Source organism: Pholcus phalangioides, unplaced genomic scaffold, assembly GCF_987345545.1.
Source record: "Pholcus phalangioides strain wild (caught in Gottingen) unplaced genomic scaffold, Ppha-v1.0 ptg000022l_1, whole genome shotgun sequence".
Lineage (NCBI taxonomy): Eukaryota > Metazoa > Arthropoda > Arachnida > Araneae > Pholcidae > Pholcus > Pholcus phalangioides.
Genome location: NW_028301615.1, coordinates 12095288 through 12120992, shown reverse-complemented (window position 1 = coordinate 12120992; position 25705 = coordinate 12095288). Strand labels below are relative to the sequence as shown.

Below are 25705 nucleotides of genomic sequence, written 5' to 3'. Positions count from 1 at the left end.
ATCTGCTATCTTACACTTTTCGTGTTATATACACAGGATACAAAAAAAAAATGAAATGATAATCTCATTGTGAAGTATAAAATATCCATCAGAGCGAGTCATCTCGCTTAAAACCTTATTGGTGAGCAAATAGGTTTGATACCTTGCGGACTAGAAGCCAGCATCAGTTTTATTAAATCATGTTGTTGAATTCTAATACTAAGTATTAAATTCCGTTGTCAAATGCCAAATTACATTGCTAATGTTACTTTTTGAATTTCTGTCATTCCCGAAAACTTTGAATTGAGGGAAATTTTAACACTAAAATATGGAAAAAGGGCTCAGCGAAAATTTCAACTTAAACTGATGTTTGAGGTATCAGAGTTCGACTTATTGCAAATTGACTGTACTTTTACTTGAAAAGATCTGTAACTTTTTGAATGATCTGATTTTTTTTTTTAATTATTAATCAGAGGCCATTTTGGTCCTGTGTACCTTGGATTGAAGTCTGTTAATCAACATTGTTTTTATAGGGTTTACTCACTAGGGTGATTCTTTGCATATTTTTTACTGAATTCTAAATAATGGTAAGGTGGCTCGGCAATCCTAGGCACCAGCTCATTAAGCGACTAAAAAATTATATTGGCATCTATATATATATATAACATTTTTGATGTGGTATTACTAAATTGGAGTCTGAGGATAACAGAAGGTTTGGAAAGTCCTGCATGAAAAAAACTGGGCAGTGGTTATTGAAAATACATATGCTTAGCTCGTAAGAAATCAGGCTGTAAGACCAAACATGTGTGGCATAGAGTCTAAAGAAAATTATTTCTTCTGTTCGTCAAGCCCAACAGTAAGGGGGGAAAAAGCAAAATGAAAAATGTTTTTTTCATAGCTTATATGAACGTTTGTGAGTTATGAATAATAAATAATTATAAATTTTGAAAAAAATTTAACATGCATGCCATTATTACCCTCAGTAATATTGATGAAAATGAGGTTTGCAAATGGAATGAGATGCCCTAAAGGAAGTTTCCATGTGAAAGATTCTGGTAAAGTTTTCATAAGGTATGGCTAATTGGGACTTCATTTTGCCACTACCCTGTACTTAGATGTCCAAAAGAGGCATTATCATCTGTACTCTCATTTTATGTGGAAAGTACACTAAATCTCATGTTTTACCAGTGCAAAATTGATAAATTACGTCAAACATTCAACGTATGGATTGTCAAAGCTTATATTGTATACAGTGGAGCACCCATAGTAAGAATTTTCTACATGAAGCTCAAGCTGAGCAGGTGGAAAATGGACCCATGATTATATAGGGCTCTGTTATTTACTGAGGGCAGTCTGAAACATAGGGTCACACTCATGTCCAATGCGGTCCAATCATCATTCACAAATATTTGCTTCCAATGTCTGTCTCCAATTTGCTACAATAAAGCACCAATGGCATAGGCTGGCAGCACACTAGTCTAGTCTGGACCAATGTTCCTTGGCAGATATTTGCTTCCAGAACACTCCAAGGATACTAATAAAGGACATCACACATATCCAACCTGACACAATACGTTCTAAGGTTGGTCAAAGTGTGTGGCCACTGCACCATTGGCAATGATTGTCAAAAAGAGTAACCACAGGACCTTCTAGCCCCAGCCAGAGGAGATACCTTCCTATCCAATCTCTGTGGCCACAGTGTTAAAAAAAAAAAAGTTACATGCTCCAGCATATAAGTAGCCTTGGAATTCTGGAAGCAAATAATCACCGAGGAACATTGACTAGTAACAGTGTCGTCTTAATGCATGGGCCCACGGGCACCTCAGGGAAATGAAAAGTTGAATTGTTCGAGGACTTTGCTAGGGTAGGGGGGGGGGCCCAGAAAAATTTATTTTCCTGAGGGTCCATGAGGCTCTTAAGATGGCCAGTAAATAACCAGTCTATGCTCTTGGTGTTTTATAGTAGCGGAGGAGGGGCAAACATTAGAAGCAAAAAATTGCAAATGTGACTATTATACCACACTAGATGTGTGTGCACCCCGCCCCCAAAAGCAGAACGTTTTGCATTGTACTGCAAGAAGCCCTCAGCTGACTGAAAATGTTCTGTGGTAAAAATTCCTTTGTAGTGTTTTCTATTGCAGAAGAGATTCCTTAAAATTATTCCTGAGATCGTTCTGAGGTATATATTGCAGTTTTCCGCATATTATGCTTTGGGGAGTGTGGCCCATCTGGCCATCGCAATGAGAAGAGGGACCTCAGAAAAATCACTGCCCAGGGGCCCATGATGCTCTGAAGATGACCCTGGTGTGGCCAAACAGATTGGAAGATCAAAAGGATAGTTGCTCCTTTGCATTGCCCCCACAAGGGGTGGGCTGAGAAGGCTCCAGTCCTGGGGCCCGGGACAATTTTCACAAATTTTTTTGCTTTTTCACGCTATAAATTCATCATAAAGGGGCCCCGTGAATGTCTGGTCGGGGGCCCACAAAAGATCCAAGCATAGGGGTCCTACTCCTTTGACTTGTGCTGGGAAGCTGTGATCATTCTTTTCAACCAGTCTTTTATAGTTTCCAACATTTGACTATCATTGTCAGTGGTGGAGCGGCCTCACTATTTGCCCATGACTAGCCTTGGAATAGGCTGGACAAGTGGATCAGTTAAACCTCGCCATAAATACTGGGAGGGGTGCGTATGATCATACCCCCCCCCCTTCCTTCCCAAGCTGGGCTGTGGAAAAAACAAAATTGTCAAAATTGTTCCGGGTTGCAGCCCCCCACCGCATCACCTTTCTCTGAAGGTCTTGAAGCAGGAACAGTTTAGAGCCGAAGGAGGGCAGAATCATCCGAAGAGTAACATGGGCCCACAGGCCAAGCAAACGTTTTCTGAAACCCCATCTGACTATAAATGCTTTCCTACAAATTTACTACTTATTCTCAAAAATTTCAGATCTCAGCACAAAAACTATTCTTTTTAATCTACTTCTCAAAATGCATACTACCGTGTTTTCTAACCTATACTCATTTAGTGCATTAAGAACACTTTAAAGTTTGAGCATTTAAAAGTACAGTATACATGCATAGGCCTATCATGTATATCACGTTAGTGTTTTTCGGACTTTCTGGCCGGCCAGTTCGCAAAGTGCCTGGAGATTCCTGGCCAAAGTTTGGTGATTTGTGGTTTTTTTTATTTTCAGTCCGGTAGGCGGCACACCTATCCCTTCTCAACTGTGAACGTGGTGAGATATGGGTACGCGTACAGCTCTCACACGAGTGATTATCTTTATATTGATTCGCGCATGAAACAAATGATATCGTGGGCAGTGTTTGTCTTTTGTGAATTAATATAGTGAGAGCCTGTGCCGCTCCTACGGGACATATAGCGCAGCACATCGGACTTTAGCCAGGCATCTCCAGCCACTTCTTGAACTGGCCGGCCAATGTACGAAAACACTAATTGTCAGACTTGCTAGGAATTGGCCGGCCTTCGGCTGTTACACTTTTCGGGAATTACTGGTAAACAAAGCTGTGTAAAGATAATCTCGAGCCGCTTTGCTGGTAAAGATGAGATTTTTTTACTGCTGTTACATGAAAAAAATTTTTGGTAAGTGGTAAGCAGTCCAAAATCACTCCTAACTTACGATTTTTGTCGTAAGTTACGACTGCCTCATTATCCGAACCCAGATAAAATGTACATATTGCCGATATAGAGGTACGCTTTTTGTACGAGTGATTGTAATTTCATTTTATGTGTTGAAAAAATTCTCGACTCGGTGTGAAGTCGGGGATTCAGTTGCTAAATGTTTTCATTGCTAAAGTGCACCGGGAAGAATTACTCGAGGTAGGCAGCATCATTAATTTCTACAGTACAATCAAATCCATCGACCACTGAATTGAGTGTTTTGTTTACAAACTCTCGGCTCGAAAATTTCCCCTTGTTTTGCATTGACATGACACACATTGAATCTTTGATGAGGAAATTGTTGCGTTTCTAAATTTTTTGACAGTTTAAAGTTGAACTGTTTGCACGAACATTTCAACGTGTCCAGGCCCCGTCATTTTAACTTTTTTTTAACATTTTAACTTTAACGCCGACATGAAAACATTCGGGGGGGCGGGGGCCGAACCTAGCCAGTTGTCCCGTATACACGGGACTTAAGCCATTATGGAGGAGGGCACATTGCATATTCCATAGTTTCCCTAACTTTGATTCATATCACCCGCATCAGAAATTTTTTTTTGTCCATCTTGAAAGCACCATAGGGTTCCACGGAAAACCCATAGCTTCTATTGCCCCTCTGGGCCATTCCATTTCCCCTTTGGGAAACACTGATATATTCATTAATTACTGTTGGGGGTATCAGCCTTCAGGTTCTGGTGCCTGTGTCATTCATGTTGTTAAAAGGTGCTCATTCAGTGTGTTTAAAGTTGTGATAAATTGGAATTGTTTCTTGTAATGTTTTATGTATGAATCACTGAATTTGAGTCCAAGGATAACACTAATACTGAATTGATGTTAACACATTGTAGACCAGTTTTTTAAGGAAAAATACCACACCCGCACTGGCTACCTCTATTAGTATAAAAACACAAGTTAACTCGCAACCGGTGAACAATGTGTTAAAGAAGGATCAGATAATTTTCCCCAGAAATTTTAACCCTAAAATACTAACTAAAATAAAAACTGTTATGAACTGCACGTCTTAGACACATGCCATTATAACCAATTAAGCTTCTTGAAATGTGTGTATTCATTATTAGGTTGGGGGAGGGGTTACTGAATATCTCTAGCACATTCATAAAAAACGTAACTTTTGATAACTCGCTCTTTTACAAGGCACTTTTAATCGTTTCGACTAGTTTTTCAGTGAAGTACAGCAAGGCTAGACATCCCCAGCACCAGGACACCATGGTGCCTAAAACTTCCTTTGTGTAGTTATTAAATTGCAGGCTGAGCGGCGCAAAATATTTTGAATTTTTTGCAGCATATCTGCCAACATGAAAGAGGGTCACTACACCCTGAAAAATCAAACGAAGCATTTTCTTCAAGTAAAAATTTTTTTGCGATTCGTCCAGCCCTGATGTACCATACAGGCAGAATGCATCTGGTCTTATTGGTGAAGTACACTGCTGCTGGTTGGTGAGCCGGTGCCTTTCCCTAGATTTGGGATTGCATTGATCATGCAATTAGTCCCATAGATCAATATAGATCATCACTATTTTTATATCATATTTTTAAGGATGAAAGTTTTAAAATCTACCTGTCCTCTGAAAGGGGTCAAGTTGTTCGGTAGTGGTTATACATGCACTTTATTCAAACAGAGCTTCGTCTTTGTCAATGAGCTGGTCCCATATATCTGGACGAAACATCGTCAAATCCCGATGTTTTGTGAAAAAATTTCCATTCCGGGAGTAAAAACAGCATGTCCGCCGAATTACGATTGCCAATTTAGAAACTTTGCAGAATAACGAGTAAGATAACCAATCCCGCAAAATAATGATTGTCAGATCGCCAATCTCGCCAAATAATGAGTGCTGAATCACCAACCATCGTGTTGATTCTTCCGACATTCTCTCCCATTTTGCAACAATTTCTTTCTGAGTATAAAAAAATTGAAAACGATATAGAAAATTGTTAGCCCATTTGAAGGGCTGCTGTTCCAGACAGCAAATAGTGCCCTCAGTAAGCAAAAATCATCTTAAATAGACTGGTGTGAAACATTTTATGACAGCTGCTCTTTCAAACAAGGTGTCAAAAGCCTGGAACACCAGAAACAAGAAACAAGCTGATGAAAAGATGTTTGATAACAAAAGACAGTGCAGTTGTTTTATTTTGAAAATGGGTGGGGGTTAACGAAAATATTCTTGTTAATTTCACTGCTCCAATTTATAAATATCTGCTCGGAATCCTATATTTTGCTGCTCCAAAACTGCTCCAAATCCTGAATTTTGCTGCTCCGAAATGGACTTTGTCACTTCCCACCCCTGTAGATGGTTGGTCACCCGGAGCAAGTGTGCATTTTGGCAAACCCTTGTAATGTTGAAGGAAAGGTTTGAGAATAAGATTTACGCCCCCTTGTAATGTTGAGTGAGAGGTTTGAGAATAAGATTTACGCCCCCCTTGTAATGTTGAGTGAGAGGTTTGAGAATAAGATTTACGCCCCCTTGTAATGTTGAGTGAGAGGTTTGAGAATAAGATTTGCACCCCCTCTGGTCCAGTGCCCCGAAGCAGAATGTTCCGAACAATTACTGTGTTACTGCAGAACAATTTGGAACAATTTTAAGAAAAAGTGCAAAAAACACTATTATCTGCATGGGGATTTTTACCGCACAACATCTCTAGTCAGTCGAGGGCTCGTCGCAGAACAGTGCTAAGCATTCTGCTTTGGGGGTCCAGTGCCTGGGGCATGAGACCCGCTTACTCTCCCAGTTACGGCCCCAGATGGAACAAGTTGTGATTGTCAAGAATTAATATCAAATTAAATGCTTAAGTGCAGGCACAATGCCCCATTGGATTTGCCATCTCTCAACATGGTTACATTTAAATGAATGTTCTTCACCATGAATTTTTAACAAACTTCTTTGCTGACTATTTCATTTATTAGCAGGTAAAGAAGTGTCCAAGAATTTTTTTGAATTTTTTGGTTGATATATTTTTTTTACAACTTTTTTCATTTTCATGCAAATGACCCGAGTACCACCTCAAAAGTTTAATGTGACATCCAGGGGCGGTCTTAGGGCAGTACGACTGCTGCAGTTGCACCAGGTGCGAAATGAGAAGGGGCGCCGAAACGTGTTAAATATACATTGCTAGAAAAATATCTTTAAGGTACTTATTTAAAAAAATAATAAAATATACATCAAAAATGACAGAGATGAGAAAAAAATTGGAGGTTTGTGTGTGTATATAATATTATGGTTATTTTTCGAAAAGAAAAGAATTGATTGGCAGTGCACCTATATATGTACAGTACATAGCAATTTTGGTCAGATAAAAATGTACGCTCTTTCTCTCTCTCTCGAGCTCTTTTCGTTTACCTCTGCAGGAGATTTTGGGGGAAGACACAATTTCTTTCCTCTTTTGTTGTGCAGTAAAAAATAAAAATAATGGAGGAATCACCCCCTTGATCACCCAATTTTTCTACTAATGAGAGCCAAAGTGTGTTCCTGTGTTGTGAGGAGTATTACAATTGGGTGTGCTCTAGAAGGGCGTCTAATCCGAAGTGAAAGGGCAAAAAAAATTAGGAAAAATAATTTGTGCCCACTGTAAGAGGGGCGTCAAGTCTGAGGCAGACAGCGAAAAAAAGTTAGGAGAAATGATTTCTGCCCCTTCTAGTAGGAGCACCAAATCTGGCGTAAAAGGGTAAAAGAAATTACAGAAAATGATTTCTGTTTGCTTTAGGAGGGGCGTCATATCCAAAGTAGAAATGCAAAATAATTAATAGGAAAACTTATTTGTGCCCTCTCTAGGAGGAGCGTTAAGTCCGAAGTAAAAGCACGAAAAAATTGGAAAATGATTTCTGCCCGCTCTAGAAGGAGCGCCAAGGTAAAAGGGCAAAAAAAACATTCGACATGATGTGTTATGACATAAAATATCGCTATTTTTTTGAACGCATCAAAACGAAGCGATTGAAACAAAAGTTTTTTTTCTAATTGGGGAGGTCAGGGGGGCCCAAAAATAGTTCCTGCTCAGGTAGAGATTTTGTCTCGACCCGTCCCTGAGTGCAATGTATGTGTGTGTGTCGAAAGTTGTAACAAACCGTACATACACAACTGAACATGTTGTTTTGAACAAGTTTCATGAATCTTGTTCCAGATATCCGGTGAGTAACAGTAAAGCCTCCTATGAGGCTCGGCTACTAGACAGTATCTCTGTCTAGGAGGCTTTGGTAAGGTGTGGCCACAACAGGACTTTAAAAAGACATCTTTTCCCTTTGAAGAAACTAAGGAACATATGTTGGAAATTCAATTAGATTTTTCTAAACAGCTTTGCAAAACCATATTCCACAATCATGACGCCCCTCCCCCAAAATTCTGTTTTTGAAACTAAGAAAAAAGTTAGAGGTGCAAAATATGTATTGCTTTATTCCATTGGTATCGTTTTCCCTAAGATATGCTTCACACCATTGTTTTACTCCTTGGTAAGGTACTAGGTGTAAGAGCGATGACATGTCTCACCAAATAGATCTATTAATTAAATAGTGTGCCAGTTTATTAAAACATGAAAATTTTCCACTATGTTAATAATGCATTATTTGGGAATATGAATCATAGTGTGAACTTGATCAAGCTGCCTGTAACTGTAAGGTAAGCTTATATATTAGGTGATACGATTTGAGGCATAGTTGAAAACATTTGGGAAACATATTTGAAAACATTTGGATTGGCGCCGTGAAACAAGAACAAAAAAGTTCTGGAACTAAAAGTTCTTAGGAAATGGAAAGATAACATCTGAAAGAGAGAAATGCGAGATTTTCCTGGAGTAGATTGTGTGTGTGTGTGTTTGTGAGTGGTCTTTTGTTGCCATTAAAAGATGTAGGAAGAATGGAAGTTAGATTAACTGAGCAAATTCGAAATAATAGAACCATCGATTGAACTCCTTTTTGAGAATAGTTCGCTCTGTACAAGTCTAATAAACACCAATCATCACTGCAAGTTTGATAAATTTCGCAGCATTTATCACTTTTACCGGTGATTATGCATAATCCTTTTAGACCCTGTATGCACAAACGTGCGGGCTGCTTCTTTTCACTTTAGATATTCTTTTTTAACATCAGGGATGTTCAGCTCAAACTTCAAGAATTTGCGTTATCGTTGAAATTAAAGCCAAAGTCCCTGAGGTTAAAAAAAATCTACAGAGTGAAAAAAACAACCCCTTCCCAGTACCATCTTAATGCATGGTGCCCACTCGGGAGCAACCCGGAAGCCTCAAGAATAGAGGGGCCTCACGAAAACGAGATCTAGTTAAAATTTTCTAGACTTTACTTGGTAGGGCCTCAGAAAAACCAGTTGGCCCGTGAGGGGGGGGGGGTGCATGATACGGTTAAGTCGGCCCTGCTCTTTCCCAGGGCCGTAGCGTGCTTTCTCGGGAGCAGTCTTTTCTTGGTGTCTCCTTGAAATAGTTATGCTCAGAAAAAGGAGGAGTTACAAGCACGTCTCCCTCCCATTCCGCTCGGGGCACCACCCAAGTTGCCTCAGAATAGTTACGGCCTGTCCAAGTTGCAAGGCCTGGTGCTTTAGCTGGTGTTTGTCTGCCCCTTCTGTTTCTTAGTACTGGGTCTGAAAGGGATAATTTCAAATGAAGTTCATGAGTCATAAATATGAAAGAAATCATATGTACATAATTTCACTTTAATTTAACTACTTTTATTATCAGCTTTGCCCGTACGTGATGCTTGCACTACATGAATTTTACCATAAAATTCAATTACAATAAGCATGATGAAGATAGATCCTTTGTGACGAGTATCCTGCATGAATGTGTGACGTTTTGCTTTTTTAATCCGTTTTAATCTTTAATTAAGTCAAACAAGTTGGGGTTTTATGCTTGTTTACTAGTTAAATAGCAGTAATCCCATTCTAGAAGATGTTTTTCCCGACTTCTTTGTCCCTTAATATCCAACCAAGAGGGGGGGGGGTTGCGTCAGATGGGGACGATCACCACGCCTAGAGTCTGATAATATGGTAGGATGAATCTGTCCCGTAAAATACGGGACAGTAACGACTAGCAAAAATTGCTTCCTTTGACACATCACTCTGGATTTGAGCCTGGGGGGGGGGGCGCTGATTGCTGTTTTTGCACCGGGCGCCACTAGGTCTAAGACCGGCCCTGGTAACATCACAGTAACCTCTTATACTTTCTGTTTATCATTTCATGGGTTTCAGTTGCTTTTTCTACTGAACTTAAAACAGAATTTTATTTAAATTCTTTGTCCATTAATCAGTTGCTGACAATGATTTGCCTAAAATTGAACTTATCAATTTTAGGCCTAGTTTTGAGTAGTATTAATGTCCAATGCAGAGTCAGATTAAGGTCAGTTGAGGCCCCGGGCTCAGAAGAAAATATTGTTCCCCCCCCCCCCCCTAAATTATAAGAAAGTGTTAAGTTGGGGTTTTCTATTGCTCAGGGCTTGTGCCTGGTGCGCCTACCATTAAATCTGCCTCTGCTCCAACATCATAAGAAAAACTTCTCTATGGAAATTTTATCATTTGCTTGATAATCTTAAAATGTTCTTATCTTAACTTGAGTTTTGATATATCTTTTATTTTATTCAAAAACAAATGCAAGAATTCTTGGTAGGCCTGCTTCAGTCAGCATTGCAGTGAGAGTGTAGTAATCTGGTCTTATCGATGGAAAGTGAGCCATGTGCTATGAGATAAGTTTCGTGGATGTGAAACTTGAATTTGTAAAATATATTTATTCATTATTTTTCTTTTGATTTAGTGTTTAAACATGATTCTGTTTGGAAAATAGTTGACACGAGAAGGAAAACCTACATTAGCTATAGAAGACGTCTCTAAATTACTCACCAGGTGACTATGCATTTGAGAATACTGGATTCGGATTAATTCAAATATTTTTCAGAAAAAAAAACAAACTTTTCTTTTCATATGAATGTTGAAATTTCATACTTGTTATTGATTTCAGACATCTGAAATGTGGAAACTGGCAAATGTTGCTGATTGGTCTTTCCATGGAGTCAATCACAGCATCCAAGGCAACGGTGGTCCAGAATGTATTAATTTTCAGTCTTTTGAGAGGCGTGTTCTGGAAACTACAGTTGCATTAACTATTTCATTCACATCGATGTTTTGGGGATTCCGACGTGTAAATGTTCCACCAGTACCAAAAGTAGCTCGAGAAGACAGGGGTGGAAAGAGGCTCCTTCTGGTATTGATGTGTCTAATTTTTGGCATAGAGATTGGTTTCAAGTTTTCTTCAAGAACTGTGATATACATCCTCAACCCATGTCATGTTGTCACAGCTATTCAAGTAAGTAATGCTTATCTAGAGCATATATTCATGATATATGCTTGTTGATCAAAGTCCATTAATATTTTTCTTGACACAATTGATCTTTATGCATTTGCAATTGGTCCTATTTATAACTTTTTCAAAAACCATCATGAAGGAAAACACATTAAACAGGAAAATTTTGAACATTAGTTGAAGTTGAGACCACGAAAATAAGTTGTAGTGAGTGGGAAAATGTTCTAGGTGGGAACATTATAAGTGAGATCAACTGTATATGAAGTTAAGAATAAAGTTGAGATGCTTGAGAAAATTGCTTGATAGAAGTTTGTTTGGTATGTCCAATATTTTTTTTTTCACTTACCAAAAAATGGTTTCTCTTCAGATGATTAGTCTTTCTTTGATAGTCAAAGCAGAGCACAAACTTGAAGTAACTATTTTTTTACTAAAATCTAAACATGCGAACAGTTTAATGTTTTACAGTATTGGTGTACACTTATTGACCACATAAACCTTTTCACACGCACTCTGAATGGGTTTTATTGTCTCCTTTACTCAAAAAGTTACTCATTTACTTTTCCTGTTTCTTTTTGTTTGTTTGCCTCCAAAGAGCTGAAGGTGAAATCCTCAGCAGCCCTGGAAGGTCAAACCTTTGGAATGTGGTTTTGGGTGACAAGAAATAATTAAAAAAAATTAAGGATAGTTTGGAGGGAAAAAAATTTATATCGAGTGATTTCATTCATTTTTTTTAAATAGGGTTTGACCTTTATTTTCTTCAGAATTTCAGAAAAAAATTGTTAAATTATAGAAATTTGTTGAATTTTAAAGTTCGTTATAGTGGAGTCTTACCATATTTATGTTTATTATAAATTTTTCATTGCATCAATTTATTTTATAGTCTATTTTATTATTTTGTATAAATATTATTTATTTCTGGGGTACAGTTATCACACATTTTTTTTATTTTTTGTTACAAACTCAAATTCCCAACACATGCTTGCTTTTTGAACATAAAAATATGTGCAGAAAATTCAAATATTTTTCTAATGTTCATGATGAAAAAGGAAAACATCTTTGCGTCAGTTTATCACATTGGTAGCATTTATACATAGTATTTTTTGGCAAACTGCATACTGTCCTTGGCCTCGCAGACACAATGTAATAACCATCAGATGACCTGGTATCTTTTTTCAGTTGACAATGTGGACCTGAATGAATGGTAACTCCTCCTTTGTCTGTAGAAGGTCCATTGTCACTTCTCTTCGGGATTCCAAATGAAAAATATGATTGGCTTCTCAAAATTCTGAGAGAATTATCCAAGATGCTATAATGGTCATATGGAAAATCTTTTTTCCAGTAGAACCCACAGCTGTAGTTTTGATCAGGTTCTTGAAATAATTTTTTTTTATCCCATGCAATAATTTTTCTTTCGGATTGCTCAAAAATCTCTTTTTCTTAAAATCTTCACATGAGTGTTACGCTTGCGTTCCTCTCCCATTTTCTGCCCTACATATTTAGAAGAACACGCTTTGGGAGTTTCTAACACCTCATCCTCGTTGCAAAATATTTCTACCATTCCACATACATCAGCTGAAACTTGTCACCAGATCATTTTCTACAATATCTTCATTCTTGATGTTCCCACGTTCATTAGCAGGTAATTGGCATATGTCTGTCCTCTAATTCGGAATCAGAAAGTGTTTCTAAGTATCTTGCAGCTTCTTGTAATGCCGCTGTGGTGGTCGAGTGGTCATAGTGATGGACTCGCATGACGAAGATCCGTGTTCAAACCCCACTGTCTCTACAGTGGTGGTTGGCTGAAGTTGGTTTTCTGTGGTTCCCAACTTCGAGGTGTAAATGCAAGCCGATCTTCAAGTTTAAGTCTCGCCACAGAGAGCAACAGGTCTACAACATTACAATTATACATTCATTACACTTTACTCACTATGAGTTGAGAAAAAACTCAGTTTAAAAAATTGATTGCAGATGACAGCACTACACATAACAAGCAATAAATAGAAACAAACTTCACATAAGGCTCACTATACATACAAACACATTCCAACTTGTACCAATTAGAAGTTCCACAGAAGAAAAAGAATGAGGTGCATGTCTGGTTTAGTAGTAGTAGCTTCTTTTAATGTGAGATATCCTTCTAACATGGTTACACACAGCTGAACATAAGACTATCTATGATTGCCGATCTCGGTTTGATTCGTCTGTGGTTCACACAAACATGCATTTCTAAGAATGTAAGTATAAAAAGTACTCACCCAAAATATATAAATAATCCACCCTGGAACGCGTATTCTTCGGTGCCAAATTACACAGAATTTACCCTTGTATATATGTAGAATGAGGACAACATCCTGTGTTTCAAATGGGAAAAATCGAAACAGTGCACTGCACATTAGATATCCCTAAAACCCCACTCATGAAAGACCAATGTGTTTTTGAATGCACATAGCTTGTTCACATGTAACAGTACAAAGAAATAAATTTAGTTTGGTTGATATATTAAGTGGCAGAAATGCACAAAATAATTTTCAGTTTACTTCAAAATTGAAATTTTGACAAATTTTTTAATCAAAATGAATGAAAAATGTCCAAAAGTGTCAAATTTCTGTCGAAAAAGTTTATATTAAACCTGAAGTTTCCAAATTTATTTAAAAAAAAAAATTTTGAATCATTATACACTCATGTCCATAAATTAAGGATAATTCCGAATCACACGGAAATCGAAATCTAAAGTAAAAATTTCACCTGTAGAATTATCACACACATCTGCAAGAATGATATGCAAATTTCAGGAAGCCACCAGATGATGCCGATAGTACGTCACAATGACGAGAGTGTAAGAGGGGGGTATATAAGGAATGGTGGCAAAGAAGTAAAATTGTTCACAAGAGTTCTGTAAGGCGCTCAGTGCCATAAGCGAATAGTTATAACACAGAGGACGCATGTGGATGATTTTTTACGTGGTAGAATTATCGGCCACCTGGAATGTGGGTGTACTCAGATGGAAGTATCCGAGGAACTTGGAATTGCCCAAAGTGTCATCTCTAGGCTTTGGCAACGATTCCAAGATAACGGAAATGTCAGTAGACATTACAGTGCAGGTCGCCCCCGAGTTACAACGCCGAATGAAGACCGGTATTTGGCAGTAACTGCCAAAAGAAGCAGACGGAGCACAGCATCCGACCTGTCTCGTCAGCTATCTGCAGCCACGGGTACCACAGTTTCAAGGCAAACCGTGTACAGACGTTTGGGAGATATTGGTCTATATGCTCGGAGGCCTGTCAGATGTGTTCTGCTCACGGCAACTCACTGTCCAGCAGCGATTAGCCTGGAGTAGAGAACATGCAATGTGGACATCATCACAGTGGGCTTGTGTGATGTTTTCCGACGAGTCTAGGTTTAGCTTGCAGTCTGATTCACGTCAGACTTTCATATGGAGAACGCCAGGTACCCGTTACCACCAAGACAACATCATTGAATGACACCGTTACGGTGGTGCAGCATTGCTCATTTGGGGTGGAATTATATTGGTTTCCAGAACAGATCTGCATGTTCAAACCGGAACCATGAACGCCCAAATTTATCGGGACATCATTCTGGAACAACATGTACATTTGTTTAGGGGTGCCATGGGTGCAGAATTTGTGTTTATGGATGACAACGCCCGTCCTCACCGAGCAAACATCGTAAACGAATGCCTTGAATCTGAGGATATAACCCGTATGGAATGGCCAGCATTCTCACCTGACTTGAATCCGATAGAGCATGTGTGGGACATGCTTGGCCAACGAGTTGCAGCCCGTCAACCACCTCCTACATGTGTACCGCAACTTCGGAGAGCATTCTTTGCTCAGTGGAGTAATCTTCCCCAAGATCAGATCGATAATTTGATACTCAGCATGCGTAGGTGTTGTACGGACTTTATTTCATCTCTTGGGAGGGAGACATACAATGTATTAACCATCATACCAACCATGTAATAAAGTTTTTGTAAAGGAGATATTTTTTACAATTGCTCCAGGGAGCAAAAATCGTAGTTTTTATGAATGGTATCATACATACACCATCGTTTTTGTTCTTCATCTTTTGTTTAATAAATGGGCTTTATGAATAAGTAATGTTTGTTTTGTTTCTGAACCTTTATTTGCCGGAGCTGGCATTATCCTTAATTTATGGACATGAGTGTATGTGATAAAAAACCGAGAATATTTGAATTAATTTTTTTCGGATATTTTTGCAAATAAAAACTATTGCATTTAATGGAACATTGGCCTTTAAACAGTTAATGTTTGAGAAATCACATCAGTGTAATAAACAGCGTGGGAGCATAAGAATGAATAATAAAAAAAATCATTAATATGAAATTTACTGCATAAAATTGTGTGATTATCAAAGACAGCGGTTGAGATGAGAAAATTTTACTTCTCTCCCCCCTTCCTGTGTGGAAGAAACACCTGTACAGTTCTGTAATCATTGATAGTGTGATGCAGAAAATAGCTTTGCTGAGCTGGAGTAATTCTAATTTCATAACCTTTTCATCCAGAAAACATTCTTTCTATGAAAATGTAATTTGCATTAAAGTTTAAATTTGATAGCACTTGTTAATTTGTTGCCCCAAACAAATCCCACAAAAAATATTGTGGGAAACAAAAAATATTTGTTTGGGGCTATAAAGCTGCATGAGGAATTTCACAAAAAATTATTACTCCGAGAGAGAAATTATGACTATAATTACTTTTTTTAAAAAATATATATATATATATCATTTGACTTAGTGTGAATTTTCAAAAACTGATAATTTCTTTGAAAAACTGATTTCAAACTGATAATCTTCAGCAAATATGATTACAGATGCCAAGTTCAGTCAGTTTTTTTTTTTTAAAGTTCAGTTTATATTATACTTTAAATCTCTGCACATGATCTGTGTATAATGATTTAATAGAAACGGTGCAATTAGAAAATTTTATCTCAACGGATGACAATATTCTTTCCAATTTTTCTATCTGCAAAGATCTGTTCATTGTGTTTCCTGTAAGACAATATACACCAGTGATGTATTGAGTGCTTTCATGTGCATGAAAGCATTTTTACAATGCACTGAAGTACACACACAGCTTAAAGAGAACATTGATGAATAAGTCCTTTTTAAAACTGGTTTATACATGTAGTATTAATATATGTATTTTTATCAGCATTATTAATCATTTTCACAATTTTACTTGTAGATATTTCTTCTGGCTGCACCACCTACATCAAAATGGGTAACTGTATTGTTTAGAGTACAAATGCACTGTCTCTATGGAGCTGTTCTTGCTATATTATTTCCTGTATTGAATACCAGAAAGGTAAATTCATTCTTAATTCATATAACCAAAATTAATGTCATTATAAGCTTCACAAATCGTTTAGACGTTTGGTTGTCTTCCATATCTGCATTTTTTTTTTGACTAAAATATAAAATTGTGATGAGATTCTGTGACATTTCTTTCAAAAATCTGTCTTTCAATTTATACAGCAATACCAAACTTATGCTACCCAAACTGCATGATTTTCTGTGACATATGCACATTTCTAAAGTTCAAGCAGAACCATCGGATTATTGATGAGATGGGGTGAAGATCAGTCATTTGGCTATGACGGAATAGGTCCTTGTGCCAATTTTTGGTCTAATTATTTCAATTTTTGAAAAATAATTATTCCAGTTATTATATTTTTTGTTGATTTAAACACACAGGCAAGAACATGATGTGAAATCAGTTTCAATGTATTCATAAAACATTTTAATCAGGAAAATATATTTTATTAACTTCAAACTTTAAAAAAAGGGGGGGGGGAAGAGAAATTAATTGGCCAGATGACTGGTTAAGTGATAAGCTATTAAGAAGTTTTCAATAGATCAGAACATCATAAACATAATAAAACTCCTGTTTTTGAGAGGCTATTACTAAACCAAACATGCACCTTGTCCATATTCCTCTGCGGAACTTCTAACAAATTGGTACATGTTGAAATGTATGTGTGTGTGCATGTAGTGAACCTTCTGTGAAATGTTTCTATGTAATGAAACAAAAAAGGCTTTCATGGCCATCGTGTAAATTAGAATTAAATGTAAAAGTTTTCAGGTTTTTTGGCCAATGTGAAGAACAGTTTTTGTGCACCATATAATCTGCACAGGAACATTTTCCTACTTTGAGATGAAACAATTCCAAATTAATTTCTGGCAGATTGTATTCATGCCAAGGCAGCATGAACCCGGAAGGATTTTTTTTCCCTTACTGGTCCATATATCAAAGAATGAATTCTCCCTTTATGTGAGGATATCGTGTGCCATATCTCTATAGTCTGACTGTTATACTCAGACATTTTAATACTGCATTTATGATTTTTATTTTCATTATTACAAAGGGTTTTAAAACTTTTGATTAAACCAAAAAGTTATAGCCATTCACAAGCATTCAAATAAGTAAGTTATGATACAGTTAAGCTAGAGTTGAAATTTATTGAGACATTTCTCTATTTTCAGAAACCATTAGAAATTGAAATATATTGGTTGCAACATATTTTGATACTTATAACTCCATTTTATTTACTCCGAACAGGTGTTGGAGGTAAGTGTTTAAGATATCAGTCATTGCATGGAATTTTATAGTTTTTTAGATTGATTTTCAAAACAATATATGAATTTAATAATTGCAACACTTCAAATTGGAATTTTATTAATAGCAACACTTCAAATTGGAATTTTATTAATAGCAACACTTCAAATTGAAATTTTATTAATAGCAACACTTCAAATTGAAATTTTATTAATAGCAACATTATCAAAATGTGCTTCAGAATATATTGATTACATTCAGGAAAAAAAAGACGTCTCTCTTAACATAGACCAGTATGTGAACTATTATTTTACTCCTGATTGGATGCATTGCAACTAAAGGAGGTAATCAGTCTTAAATTTTTTTTTTTCAATCCTGGAAATTTGCACCTGTGCAAACTGAAAATACAAATTTTCTAGGAAGGGAAAAGAACAGGCGAACACACACAAAAGTAAACCTGCTTGTAATCTATATATATAAAATTGATTTTCTGTCTGTGTGTGTGTGTATGTTCTCTATACAAATCTACAATTTTAGATCGATCGTCGCCAAATTTTGCATATATACCAAATGGGGCCCGACTTGAACGATAGGCTACTTTAAAATTTCGTCAGAGCAGGGCAAATGCCCCAAATGGGCAAAAAACTGTCGGGCAACAATGGTTTTTGGGCCTCAACAATCACTTTCCGAACGCTTACTTTGGTTACCGTGGTTCCCTAGCAATGCGTTTCAGACATGTATATGCCTTTACAATGGTTTGTCACTTCTCTAATCCTGTTATCATATGTATAATAGTTTATGCCTTTATAAAGGCTTGCCACTTTTTCAATCCTTCCAGTAATGAGACTTTTTGAATAGATGCTATAATCATTATCAGCAACGATTTGAGGGTCAGGCAAATTATGATTCCCATAGAAATCAGTGTTAAAATTTCTGATTTTACTGTAGAAATGCGGAAATTTGGTGGGGTTTTCCACCACATCAATAATTTTAAAAATTTTATTGAATTCTAGATTTTTGAAATATTGAGTTCACTTAGAGATATACGAAGCCCAGAAGATTAAATAGGAAGTAATTAGCCCGGACCTACTTTTGTGTTGGACATTCATGCAATAACATTGATTTCAACTTTTTATTTACATCTTCTCAAGCATGAAAATTAATGTCTCTGTATTGTCTTTTGATATTCAACTGCATAAATTCATGTGGGTTAGGATATTTTAAAATTAGTTATGGGCCCCTATAAAGTACATCGAAAAAATTCCACAGCTTTAATTAAGCATTTTTGGAAGCTGAAATAGGCAGATTTAATAACTTGAAGTTCAGGGGGAGGGAATCGAAATACCTAGCACCCATAAAAAAAAAGGGGGGGACTATTCATTTCCATGTTTCTTTAAATTTAGATTTGTTTATTTCATTAGTCACGCAGGAAGTTGCCATATTGGTTATCTTTAGACACGGTTTGCATGTCCTTCAAAGAAAGAGGAAGATATCACGTGATCCATAAAGCCTCTTTGAAGAAAACCCGGGCAACGCCGGGTATTATGGCTAGTAGTTATATATAGGCAGTGTGTGTGTGTGTGTGTGTGCAGAAATAGAATTCTAGGAGCTATTTCTTTATACACTGCTGAATACAGACTATAATTATGAAACACATATTTTTCTTCTTGTCCTGACAAAATGGTCAAAAACTTTTTCTTGCATATGTGAACTTCAATCACAGTTGACCCTTGGTTCACCAACAATTTGACTTATGAAGAATTTTGTCATTTCCCCCTTCACATACTGGCTTTTGGCAACAAATTTGGACAATCTGTATTTGAAGTACCAGCGATAAATTTTGAAAAATGTTTTTGTTCGCCTGTTAGAAATAAAATGGGGGAATAAAAAGAGTTCAGTAGGTTTTTCTCTTTTGCCCTCCCTTATATGTTCTGTTTCTCCTTCTCTATGTGTTGTATTTTTCTCTCTTTCTAATGTAGAAAGATGCATTATATGTGAATGAGGAAGAAATCACTAAAAAGGAGTATAGAAAAAACAGGGAGGAAAGAAAAACAACTTCCATTCATAGGGTTACAATAAAGATCTGCGATAATAAAGAAGTGAAAACAGTCAGGGAGAGCTGGAATTAATTTCTTCCATTTGTGTTAAGGGGATCTCTGATGATCGTTAAGGAGTCAAATCAACATTAAGGGGTTTACAAACATGTACAGAAAAATATAAGGAAATTCCAAGGGAAGCATCTCTTATCTGGCTCGTGGAACATTGTCGTTTCAAACTTTAAGAAGTTCTATAATTTTTTATAGACATTTTATAATCTCTTATATATCAGAATTAACACTCAGTGACTTCATCAATATCTTAAATTTCATAGTTCTCATTGACAAACTTGTCAGCTAGTGGCTAACAGAAACACGAATTTGGCTTTAAAGAAATTGTGGCCAGATTGTGTTGCAGACCGAGATTTTGAGGACTTTGACACAGATTATAGATAATATTGTTTCTCTAGGAAGAAAACATGAGCTTCAAAGAGTTTAGAATGAAGATATGGAGGAGTTGATACTGCATCACTATAGAAATGAGTTCAGCAAAGAACTGGAACAATCTTAGTTGCAGCAATGGAAGGTGGTGTTTAAAGGAAAGAAGGAAGGAATTTGCTAGTTCATCTTCAATCCGCAAAATATGAGTGAAATGAAGTGATGTGTGAAGCTTCATGGAATAATGCAACCTGATTAAAACAGTTGCTAGTCACAACATAAACATTTTTAATGACAATGCCATGCCATATTCCAGAAACATTTTTAAATTCCAGGAGAAACAAATAATATTGTACAGATATTTAGTGAGCTAGAGATGCATTAAGACACGAGCTGAGTCATTCAGTGGTTAAAAAAAAAAAAGAACAGACAACTAAGTGAGTTATCAACTGATGTGTTTGTTCATGGAAAGGAATGTTTCCTTAACATCTCTTTTGTTGCTCACCACTCAGACATTGATAACAGTATATGTACAGGTATGATATTAATATACGTACAGTTAAATCAAGTTTTCATCTACACTTTCACCTTTTTAATGTTTGATATGCATGATTTCTATTGGTTTTATGCTATGCAATTGAGCTTAAATGGCTGTTGTAAGTGTTTGCGCTAGAATCTTCAGGGTCTGAGGAATTTATTAGTACATTTTATATTGATTGCTATAGGAAAAGTTGAAGATTATGTTAAAAGTGTTGCCATTAAATCCCAAATCCGATTCAATTCGAGCGTGAAACATTTCATGATATATTGATTTTTTGTTAACCGCATCCATGCTTTATACTGCTTGATTTCTTGCTGAATCACATTTTGTGGTTTCCCTCTACTCCAGGCCATTCTAACTATTGCATTGGAATTATGAGATTATTAACTACCATATTATATAGTTATCCGAGTTATTATATGGTATGCATGGACTAAATTCTTCTTGGACCCAATTGAGGCTTAAATGCTTTTATCTGCCTCACCCAGTTTGTTGCTAAAAGGGTTTGCAGCATTCATATATTGATAATACTGATAGCCCTATGGCTCCCACATCTTGTAGCTGGGATCTTTGAAAGACCCCTCTAAAGTGAATTTATGAAGAAACAATCTCGGATCCCGGGACAAGATCCCTGCCCTTTGTGGGGCATGGGCTGGATCTGCAGTTTGTTAGTACTACTGCAGAATTTCAGTCAAATAAATTCATTCTTGAAAAATACAGAAGTAACAATAATTTTGTACAATGTGAATATTTGCTAGTCTGTCAATGAACTTTTTATCAGGGGTGGTTATATGCCTGAATAGCTCCAGCAAAAAAAAAAAAAAATTTCAAAGAATCACCCATATATATAATACGAGTCTATTTTCAATATGGAATGAATTGTTTTAGTATCATTTATTCTATTTAAACAATAATTTTTGATTTTCAGATCATGTATCTAAAGCAGGGGGTTCTTAAACTTTTTTTTTCCTTACTGAGCACAACTTAGGTTTGAATGCACCATGGGCAATTTACTACCTAGTGAGTTGTACTGGAAGTGTAGGTGTGTGTGTGTGTATCTAACAGTCTTATCTAGTGTTGTCTGATTTTTCAGTGCCTCCATCTATATTTTAGAAGTGAAGTGTAATTATTGAATATTTGTAATGTTCGTAGAGCTGTTGCTCTTTATGGTGAGACTTTTTAATGGCGAGATTGGCTTGCATTTGCGCCTCAAAGTTGGAAACCACAGAAAACCAACTTGGACCAACAGGATTCTTAACCTATGGGTTGTGGCCCAAACTTGAGTCATAAAGGCTTCCAAGGTGGGTTGTTCAAATCCACTGATGGTCCAAACTTGATTTGCAGGGGCTTTCAAGATGGGTCATACAAATTCTCACTCACAGACGGATTCTTGAGCTATGGGTCAAGACCTAAACCTGATTCTCACAGACTTCCTGGATGGGTCGCACAATTCCATTAACACCCAAAGATTCTTGAGTTATGGTTCATGACCCAAATGTAATTCGCTGGAGTTTCCTAGATGAGTTGTACAAATTCACTTACACACACACGAGTCCTGTTATAAATGCACTTATATTGTATGACTGGTTTCACACTAATTAAAAGAAACAGTCCCATGGGTTGTAAAACTGATGTTGATTTTGGATCGCAGCTTTAAAATGTAAGAATCCCTGATTTATTTTATTTATTTACAATAATCCCAGAAGGCATGAAATGCACTTATACTGGAAAAAAAAAAAAATAAAACAAAACAAATAAAAATAATAGAACGGGAAGCACTTCGCATACGGAGTCAGGTCGAAATCCTCAATAGCGGAAGCAAATCTTACGTAGGAGGCGCATACAAGTTCTGATGGAAGACTTCCATATTCTCGCCACACAGCATCGATATATCTGTGGAAAAAGCAATCTCTTCTGGCAGTTGGTATTCTTATTTGGATGTGATGCCTACGTAGGTTAACTCGCATGTCTATGATCTCGAAGAAAGGTTCTCTAGATGGTAGATAAACAATTTGGTGGACTAGTTTGTAGCACATCTTCAGATCTGCAGCGATTCTACGCCATTCCAGCGAATGTAAACCCAGAAATTGAAGTCTCTGGCAATAAGATAGACCGCTCATTCCAGGTATTCATTTAGTAAATGACCTGTGTGGCTTTTCGAGGAGCTTTATGTCCTTGATTTTGTGAAGGCTCCATACTTGCGAACAGAACTCCAGAGTCGGGCGAACTTACACACAGAAAGCATATGACAACGTATGTGCATCGCACATTTAGAGTTTTTCTATCTTCTATTTAGACTGATTATTAGAATGACCATTTAAATAGACTGGTTGTAATTTTGTAATTCAATTTTCAGTTGCTTTTAAGTCTCCTTGAGATGTGAAAAGCGAGATGTGTCCAGTTCTTCAATGTTCAGTAACTTTTAAGCATGTGTGTATGAACATTCAATGAATTTCTCATATCATATACATTTTCATTGTGTATAGAGTTTCTCTCCCCCTAGTGAAAATTTCAGGTATAATCATATTGATTTTTTTTGTAATATTGTGTTTTGATTTCCTATATAGGTGTTTACACTGTTGAGCCATTCGAAGATTATAGCTGGACTGTGCTGACTTTGGGAGTGATATACTTGTATCATTTTGTTGTATTACAGTTTCTTGGAATGGTAAATTATGTTTTATCTCAATCTTTTTGTTTAAAGAACTTTCATTGGGTATAGCCTTAAGTGACCCCCCCCCCCCTTAATAATTTCCTGTAATGTATAGTAAACTCCCTTAAATTTCCTTTGTAGTTGTATAGAGCCTATGGTAGTGTGAAAATCACTTTTTATTACTACCTTCTTGCTGCAGATGCAGATAAAACAAATTGAAGTAATTTAGCAAATCATTGGAAGAAGTTTTAGCTTTAAAGCCATGGTCAAAGCAGATTTGAACCAGACATTTTGTCTATACCTACTCTATAAACATCTTTAGTGGTGATAAAATGTTGTTCTTGGTACCAGATACGATTGAAGCTAGAGTTGTACTGGTATTTATAACAACTGCGTCTTCAGGGATTCATAGGACTTGTGTAGAGCTGCGAACAGATTGTGAAAGGGTTGGATGGACCAATCACAGAACAGATAGGCTTAAGTCAACATTTCGGAAGAGCTGGAAATCGCAGGCAGCGATTTCCAGCTCCTCTGAGGAATTCTATCTCTTCTGAATCAGTTGGTACAAATGGTCTCTTTTCTTCTAAAATTATAATTGTGTTTGCAGATTTCAAGGGCTTCCAATAAAAAAAATTAAGTTTCAATCAATGTCTGTTATTTCGAAAAGAATGGTATGATTTTGAGATAATGCATGTTCAGCCATGGTTTCCTGCTCCATGGAAAACTTGATCGAAGCCTGTACATTTTGAAATTTAGACTATTCGTCTAGCAAATGAAGGAAATCACTTTGCCACCACTGAAAATGCCTACTGTAGGTGTAGATGAAACATCTGCTTTAGTTATACCTGGACCACAGCTTTGTATTCTGAAAATTTCTTCCAGTGAAAACAGATGTGAAATTGTACATTCTTTTCATAGTAAATCATTGTTGATTTTAATCTGTATTCTATAATATTTCTTAGAAAAATCGGATCAAAAAATCGGTGATTATTTTCAAAAATGACATCAATTCATACTATAAAATAATGTCAGTTTAAATGTCCTACCCCCCCACCCACCCCACCAAAAAAAAGTATGGAATATATTGCATGTGAAGAAATTTGTATTTTCTTTCCATAGGCCACAGAAGTAAACCTGAATAACATGGTTTGTCCGGCTGTGTCTGATCCATTTTATGGACCAAATTATCGTGTTTGGGCAATATTCCACCAAGCAGCCCTGATCCTGATAATTGGCAAGCTTTACACTAAATTGAGTCTCCTGATATTGCAAGCACTTGGTACAATTGTATGGACTGGTGAAAAATATGTCGCATTAGCTGCATTGAGGGTGCAGCAACTGTGCAGCATGTGCCGGGCACAAATGCTCAATATTCCACTGACAAAGAATGAGGACACTCATCAAGATTAAATGAGGGATATGCGTATGATACTTTTTTTTGTTTCCAAACATAAGCGAACACTTGCAAATGATTAAAATGCATGCTGCATTTAGATTTAAAAATTTAAAAAAAAATGTGTTGGTTTCATGAAAAGCAAAAAAAAAAAGAAGTATTTAGAACTGTCTCAGTCATTAACTAATAATAAATTAAATAAGGTTAAATAATATTTAGCACATGATAGCTTTGAAGTTTTAAAATAGTAGTTTACTGTAATATGGTAAAGGCTTTCAAATATGATATATCTACTCTCATCTTTTGTTTTTTTTCCAACTAAAAAATAAATTTTAAATAAAAAAAATGTATACAATATTATTTTGCTCAAAAGGTTACCCCAGCTCTTCTCTGCCCAGAAGAACTAGATTCTAATATTCATGGTTTATTTCCTTCTATATAATGGTGCTTAACTGACAACAGAAGGTGTCTTTCCTTGTTAATGGAAAAGTGATACACAGATTACAGTTGCATCCAGATTTTATGAATCAGATGAGACCAACATTTTCATTTTCTTTAAATAAAAAAGTTAAAACCTGGCGGCATGCATGGGGCCTATCAGATCCCAAACTTTTTAAGCTCAACTTGTCCTCTCAACCCTTTCAGTAGCTGAAGTCAAGGTCTGTTTAAAATTCTTCTAGTCCTGTTAAAATGTGTCAATATGCTCAGTTATTGTACTATAATACACATAAAATTACTATAAATTAGTTTTTTTGATAAAGAAAACAAATTGGGGTCCAATAAGTCCCATGTACTTATTTCATAAAAAGACAATGTGACACACACACACACACCAGGGTCATTTTGGCTGCCACAAATGGCTCATACAAAGATATTCTCAAAGACACTGATGAAGTAACTTTCAACAACCACAACACACTGACTTGGTCACAAGAGGGACAGAGCAAGTGAAGTGACCTAAAGAAATTTTTGAACAATGAAATTCTAGATTAAGTTCAAACAGGTACCTTTCTATTTAAAAAAAATTCTATCTCAATAGTATCACTAAAGGGAGCATTAAGATCATATAGACCCCCTTCCCCAATGC

At 36.5% G+C, this 25705-nt stretch overlaps 1 protein-coding gene across 2 annotated transcripts; it reads left to right on the top strand.

Moving 5' to 3' along the window:
• Positions 1 to 3197: 3197 nt before the first annotated feature.
• LOC149069474 (transmembrane protein 164-like) lies at positions 3198 to 25443 on the top strand. 2 transcript variants are annotated; one of them, XM_089249336.1, is made up of 7 exons: positions 3198 to 3529; positions 10416 to 10504; positions 10620 to 10964; positions 16187 to 16306; positions 17485 to 17569; positions 23140 to 23240; positions 24345 to 24938. In XM_089249336.1, exons 3-7 carry the CDS (start codon positions 10629 to 10631, stop codon positions 24633 to 24635), a joined length of 933 nt encoding a protein of 310 aa, XP_089105462.1. In that variant the 5' UTR covers positions 3198 to 3529; positions 10416 to 10504; positions 10620 to 10628; the 3' UTR covers positions 24636 to 24938. The 2 variants fall into 2 exon arrangements, with proteins under 2 accessions (XP_089105462.1, XP_089105461.1); XM_089249335.1 differs by having other exon boundaries at positions 3255 to 3812; positions 24345 to 25443.
• Positions 25444 to 25705: the final 262 nt, after the last annotated feature.

Bases quoted from the DNA above. Each gene is read 5' to 3' on its own strand.
- LOC149069474 (XM_089249335.1), top strand. From the start codon at position 10,629: ATGTGGAAACTGGCAAATGTTGCTGATTGGTCTTTCCATGGAGTCAAT. The intron at 10,965-16,186 runs GTAAGTAATGCT...TTTTACTTGTAG, and splicing joins ATGTTGTCACAGCTATTCAA to ATATTTCTTCTGGCTGCACC. The intron at 23,241-24,344 runs GTAAATTATGTT...TTCTTTCCATAG, and splicing joins TATTACAGTTTCTTGGAATG to GCCACAGAAGTAAACCTGAA.